The sequence below is a fragment of the Chiloscyllium plagiosum genome, chromosome 13, assembly GCF_004010195.1.
Source record: "Chiloscyllium plagiosum isolate BGI_BamShark_2017 chromosome 13, ASM401019v2, whole genome shotgun sequence".
NCBI lineage: Eukaryota > Metazoa > Chordata > Chondrichthyes > Orectolobiformes > Hemiscylliidae > Chiloscyllium > Chiloscyllium plagiosum.
This window is the reverse complement of record NC_057722.1, coordinates 7,560,460-7,567,496: the sequence shown is the minus strand read 5'-3', so window position 1 is coordinate 7,567,496 and position 7,037 is coordinate 7,560,460. Positions and strand designations below refer to the sequence as shown.

The following is a 7,037-nucleotide window of genomic DNA, read 5'->3' as shown; positions in this document are numbered from 1 at the left end:
CTGTTCTACAGTAAATCGGGAATGCACGGGTCAGAAATCAACATGGGGCTGGCAAATGTAATATATTTCCGTTACCAGGTGATAACTAACCTGGCTGAGGAATATGTTATTCCTGCTAGCGTTCATCGTTTACAATAGCACTGACTGTGTGGATTGGGGTAAATTTAGCCATCTACACGAGGAGAATATTACAACCCATGTGTTACTGCACAAACATAAATGTCCTCTTTAATACATTTTTATTTGCAAAAAAAAGGGAGACAGACTGCAAAGGGGAGGACAGAGTAATATTATTCTAATATTCCAGAGATGAATTTGCATGCTTTAAGATTAACACTTTAAAAAAAAACCTCCATATTCAGTTCCAACGAGTATCATCATAAATTACAGCACCCAGATAAGGGCTGGAGAATGTAATAAGACACGAGATGCTGTTTTTATATTGAATTGCACCTTGGGCGATAGTGCAGAATACAGAGGGAAAAAAAAACTTCTCCGAGCATATGTTCTTGGCAGATAAGTAAACAATCTGGATGTGAAATGAAAATTTTAATTAGGGAAGTAATACCATTACACCTCAGTGTGCTAATCCTATACCCAGCACCGTGACACTACACAACCCCATAAGCAGAGAGAGAAAGACATTAAAGAATCTAGCCTCACATCATCGTCCTTCACAAAACAATTGTTTTCATATTTTACTTTTTTTAATTAATGCCGTGATACGCCGCCTGTAATTATTAATTCTGTGATTCCCTCTTATTAAGCATTGCATCCGTCAGAATGTTTCATGTTATCCTTTAACCGGCCATTTGATATGCTTATAGAATTTCACTGTTACTTATAATTATTGTACAAAGGTATTTACATGTGAGAGCAGCCGGCCCCCTCTCTTTCTCGGTGGTCTTCGTTTCTTTTTAATCGCTTTGAAATTCTAATAATCTATTCCCCTGACCCCGGCGAGGCTTTTTTTTTTGCAAGAGTTGATTTGATCCCTGAACCATTAACAAACAGACGTTCGCTGGTTTTCTTTTTATTAACAAGGGAGGGGGGTGATCCAATCTGCACTGGGAGTCGGGGGGGAAAAACAGAATTGAGAAGCCGTTGTATGTTTAGGACGAATGAAGTGACATTAGCAACACAAAAAGGGAGAGAGGGAAGGTGATAGGGCATGTGAAGAGGCAACTGTAGGAGCATGGTGGGGTGGGAAAGCAGGACAAAGCATCAAAATATGGTAGAGAAAGATAGGTGAGGATGGTGGGGGTGGGGGGTAGGGGGGAATTTGGGGAAAGAAAGCAGGCTAGAATTCTAACGCGTTTCTTGATTTCACGACAAATGGAAAGCGTATGAGGAGAAAGCAAGCGGAGTTCGGGTGACACTTTGTGCCCTGTCCCAGCACAGACAGCAGGGGAGTTTGGGAACACAGCGAGTTCCCTGTCTGATTCCTAAATCCGCCTTTGGAACTGACTTGATTTCCCGAAGCTGCCTAGTGTTATGCAGCGAACATCACCGAGCACCACGCGGTGTTTACAGTGTGTGTTTAGAACCCAGTCAGCTTTGCAACTCTACAGGGCGAGACTATTATTCTAAGATTTTTTTTCGAAAAAACAACAGAGCCAGCATCGAAATCAGAAAAGTGCAACGCATTTGATCCAACTCCTTGCGCGTTGGGCCCTTTAACTTTTCCAACTTTGTAACTGCTTTTTGAAAGTGTGTGTGAACGAGTCCAAAATGATTCATTTCCCTCCCCCTGCCTCTGCTATGTTCAGAGCTGGCTGGTGCTCTACGATAGGATTTCAGAGGTTGGATCGGACTGCTATTGCAACTCCTCAACTTGGTTTCCCTGCCCGTGAGTTTCCCCAACTAATTTCCCCACAACGAATTCCCAGCTTCTGAGTGTCTAACCTCTCTCCCCCAACACCAACCCCATCACCCCCGGAGCTGGAAAGAGGTTCCTGCTTGGCTTGGTCTTTCACTTGTCAGTGAGGTGTATGGTTGTATCCCGTCGGAGAGACCTTGTTGGGAACTGGGCCGGTCCAGGGATGGTCTACCCACGCATCTGAGGGCGAGAGGCTGTCGAATCGAGCAAGACTCTGGTGGAGTAGCCACAGAGCATTCGGGCCGAACGGCCTGTTTCTATGCTGCCAATGTTCTTGCCTCATTCAAAACATCAGTCACTCTCTGCAAAGGCATGCGGGCGTTCACTTTTGTCTTAAATGCACGTTCCATTTTCCGTCTTAATTTCTAACCCCCCCCCCACCTTGGTAACTTTATAATGTCCCTGTTTCCCTTCACCCACGTTGGTAAAGCGGAGCGGAAGGTGGGTGATTGAATTCAGAAACTCAGTGTTATTGTAACCCGAAACCCAGCGCTAAGTGTTTGGAAATCCGAAGCACCAAGGAGTGCTGTTTGTTCCTCGTCTGCCTAATGATTTTTATTTTATTTTTAGTTTTCTTTTGCCGCGCTCGACAGAACCCCCCCTCCCAAAAAGAGATTTCTGGATGGACTGGTTTCACAGGAGCTAATTCTCCCTCAGGGGCGCCAGGACTCGTCAATTGACATCAGACTGCAGTTCATTCAGGTGTCAAGGCGATTAGCAAAAGTAGATTTGTTTTGTTAAAAAGAAGGGGATTGCTTGTTAGGGTGTGAATGAACCGGTCTGATAGGATTAATCGGCGAGTTAAACTGTTAAAAAAAACTACTCTCTTGCTTGAAGTGACAGTCGTGATTTGGTACCATTTATCCCAGCCTCTTACATGTCGATGTGGACATGTTTGGGGTCAGTTTTGGCGCAGTAATTGGATCATGCTTCAGAATATTTTAATGGGGGAGGATGGCGTGAGGAAAATGGCCTGTCGTGATTTCCGCGGTCTGAGCATTTCCGATAAACGTTCCGCACTGACAATCTCGCACAGCTCCTAGCGCTCAGGCTGTGGGCAGAAGTCGCTTGTGAGGCGGAAGTGACAGTGGATTTAACGTCCCTTTGAACAGCCAACACCAAATTCGAATGTGAAATACCCAAATCACAACTGCATCTCCACTATGTTGTTAGCCTGAACAAATCAGAGATATGAGATAGCTGAGTCTCAACCGTCCTTGTTCATCTGTTACAGGATCAACCTTTTCATTTCATTACAATAAGTCTTTTTACCTTATACCAAAGCAAACTAGACTGAAGTCTTAAGCATTAACCTTGTTCAAACCTGTTAATTAAGAAGGACTTCATGTGTCTGACTCTCACCGTATTACTCGTTATTCTGCAGGGGATCCGTTTTCCTAATTCCTCATAGTTAAGTACTATGCCCCCCCCCCCCCCCCTCCACGCCACACCAATCTCCCCCACCCTCAATCCTGTTATGGTCATTGTCCGGGTTTGTACCGAGCCCACGACCAGGCGAGCGAATGTAACCCCGCACAGGGGAAGAAGGGGTCAATTAGCAGCATTATCCAGAAAGGGGGCCCAATCATACATACACCATGCCACTGATCTGTTTAAATATGTCTTCTTAAAATCTAATCTTCATCCCGCATTGTAAGTTAGTGAGTCCAATGTTAGTTTGGCGATATTACTGAGCCGGAAGTGCAGGCGACTCAAGTTGTGAAAAGTTAGGAATGTGGGAAAATTAAGGATGGGCGAATATGTTCTATCAGAGTTAAAGCGAGTTACAGAGCTGGGAAATAGTTACAGCCGAAACAACAGTAGAAATGCTGTGTAAAACGGATTTTAAAAATACTAAAACCATTAATTATTCGATATTGTCTTTTGCAATTTTTAAGTCAAACTCTTGGGTGTGTTACAAATGAGGGCTTAAAAATCCATTACCTGAAATCTTTTTTTTAGCTATAATGAACGCCAAAATCAAAACGCATTTAAGCCTGGTCTGGAGTTCTCGCATAAAGGTGCCTCTGATGGCCAGTATTCCTCCAAACAGCAGCCCCGCTTTCTCCATGGGACTGGGAGGGTTGAGGTGAGGGGGTGGGTAGGGAATGGCAGGAAAGGGGGTGTAGAGTCTGTTTGTTGGACGTCTTCTTCCCAATCAATTTCGCTCCCTTTCTAATCCAGCAGCCATACTCATCAAGGAATCAATTCAGAAATGTATCAGTTTGGATGGCTGTGTTTGGGAGAAAGTCAGTTTCTCCGCTAATCACTTCCAAATCCTACAAATCTCGCAGTTGGCTTTTTAAAAAACGCTTTTACAAATTATCACGAAATATAACAGTTTCACTCAATGGCTCGTGAAGGTAACATTTTTCTTGCTAATTCGAATCACACTGACTCCTCTCAGCCAGTTCTGGCGAAATGTTTATTGTGATTCAAAACGTACGCCGTTGTCAATAAAAATTCGGCGTATAGACTTTTGTTTTGTGTGTGTAGACATCTTGTCTTTATTTAAAACATGACCTTTGTTCAACAATTGAACAGAGTACGAGGTAAAATCCTTCTGAATACAACTTGTTTTCGAGACATCATTTTTTTTCCCCCTTTGAAACATATTTAAATCTGCATTTCTGAACAGAATAGCTAGAAGTAGCGATTTCACGTCTCAAATTCGGTCGAAAATTAAAAACCGGGTGACTGGGGAGTTGGAGAGAGGGGATAGGACTGGCATCACCCCCCCCCCCCCCCCCCGAGAAATGAAAAAAAAATGTGAGAGCTACCTTTAATAAGGCAAGTCTGTCCTCACTTCCAATAACATGGTTAAAAAGGGATTTCAATTCCTGTAGAAATTGGCAGACAGTTTACTTATTACTAAGTGGCAACGTTTTAACACAAGTCTCATTTCGGATGTGCAAAAGGAAATATGAAGACGTTGAAATAATTCAGTTCTAAACCCAAAAAAAACACGTGGTATTATAGTCCACTATACATGATAATAAATAAAACCGGCACTGCTACTTTTTTCACAAAAAAGTGGCAGCTGTTTCGAACAGAAACATCTACAATTCAACACAGTCGCTCATCCGCCGTTAAGTCGCGCAGGTGCCCAGGCAGGATTCAGAATCCAGTCGCAAAGTTGCCTTACTTTAGAGTCCGCAGTCAGACTTATAAGACAAAATGGGGAGAAAAAAAAAGTTCCGTTTTGTAGGAGCGTTCGCTGTACATGCAATGTCAGGTATCACACCAAAAGCAGGTTTGTTCGCGCTTGCTTTTGTTTTAAAAGACCGGAGCCTTTCTCTCGGCTGTGCACATTGCAAGTACGCCCGGAACCAGGGGAAATCATGTCCTGTTTTGTTTATTCTCTGAAACAATTCAGTCCCAGATCTGAGCAATTTACTGTTCCGGCGGTCTCCCCTTCCAGCCTCGGTGTTTCGAATGTCTCTTTGTACACATATACATATATATATAATATATTTCTTCTTCTTCTGATTGTGTTTGTGTTGTACATGCAATGTAAAATTCCAGTTCGCAAGATAAGTCTTTTTAGGTGTGTGTTTTGTTTGTTCGTTTTTTGCTCTGTCGTGTGTTATGTGCGTCTATCTAATCGCTTGTTTTGCTGCAGGTTTTATATGGCAGCTGCATGCGCCGAGGTATAAGGGTCAATGCCGCCTTTGGTCATTCCTGGGAAGAGTATGTAAGCCACGGGAGGTTGCAAAGTGGAGGCGGACCAGGCGGTACAGTTACAGGGGACCACGTAGCCGGGGTTGGTCGGCGAGGGGTGGGTGTGCGTGTGCTGACTAGGACAGCTCAAGCTCCCGAACGCTCCGCTTTGGTAACCCAGGCTGGACGCGTAGGGCAAGGTGGTGGCCAGGCTGTGAGGGACGTCTGTCATCTTCTGGATGGCGCTGGAACCGAACTGGCTGGGGTCGAGCAGCGAGTAAGGCGCCGAGGTGGGCGGCAGGAAGGTTCTGGCTTTGTCCGAGGCGCCCAGGAGCGAGTCGGCGGCGGACATGGAGAGTCCCGCGGCTTTCAGGTGGTCGCCGTCGCCCAGGTAAGGCAGCGGGAAGACGTACCTGTCCTTCTTCAGCAAGTTCTTGGGCTTGCGCCGGGGCCGGTACTTGTAATCTGGGTGCTCCTTCATGTGCTGAGCCCTGAGCCTCTTGGCTTCGTCGATGTACGGTCGCTTCTCCGCCTCGGAGAGTAGCTTCCACTCGGCCCCCAGCCTCTTGCTGATCTCCGAGTTGTGCATTTTCGGATTGTCCTGGGCCATCTTTCTCCTCTGGCCTCGGGACCAGACCATGAACGCGTTCATCGGCCTCTTAATGTGGTCGGCTGGTTTGGACATGCTGGCGTTTAGGGAGGGGGTGGGGGGGTGGGGTGGAGGGGGGCTGTTTTGTTTTTGGAAAGTGAGCAGTCCCGAATTCAAAGCGACAGACCAGCTCTCACCTGTCAGAAAGGAAGCGAGGCCCAAAATAGGTGTCTATAGACACACAAAAATCACAAAAGTCTTCAACAAATCATTGCAGTGGCCCCGTGATGGAACAAAGGTATCTTCTTCCTTGTTTGGCTGGTTCTTTTCAAAGCCACGCTGATTCGGAGATCGCAAAAGGTCTGAGTTCGTCAGTGAACTTCGATGTTTGACTTACTAACTCTTGTTACACTCAGATTTGTTCATTTCGTTCTCTCTCTCTCTCTCTCCTTCTCTCCCTCCGTGCTGCTCCCTCGAAGGTGCCCAGTGAGTCACGGCACCTGGACGGAAAATGAAGCGCCCAAACTAGTGAATTGTCAGGCCGAGAGCGGCGAAGTTCAAAGCTGCTGATGTTGGGTTTGTGAAGTGCGCTCGCAGTCCGCACGCAAAATGACATAATCACAAGGCGTTCACCAATCTCCCTGGGCATCCAATAGAGAGAGAGAGACAGGCAGAGAGACAGAGAATAGTACTCAAAGGAGAGTCAAAAAAAAGATAGGAACTATTGTCCGAGAAAAGAGGACGATTAACGAGAGAATAATTCTCGTCCTTTACATCATTTGTTAAGACACACACACACATACAAACACGTACACACACACTCACAGACACACACACACAGCCGGACACAGATACACACATGTACACACACACAGTCACACACACAAGCACACAGACAGACAGATAGAC

General features: G+C 45.5%; 1 protein-coding gene across 1 annotated transcript; it reads right to left on the bottom strand.

Annotated features, from left to right (window-relative positions):
* Positions 1 to 4,356: 4,356 nt before the first annotated feature.
* sox14 (SRY-box transcription factor 14) lies at positions 4,357 to 6,718 on the bottom strand. Its single transcript, XM_043702899.1, has one exon. The coding sequence runs from the start codon at positions 6,222 to 6,224 to the stop codon at positions 5,505 to 5,507; it is 720 nt and encodes a 239-aa protein (XP_043558834.1). The 5' UTR covers positions 6,225 to 6,718; the 3' UTR covers positions 4,357 to 5,504.
* Between the last annotated feature and the right edge of the window lie 319 nt (positions 6,719 to 7,037).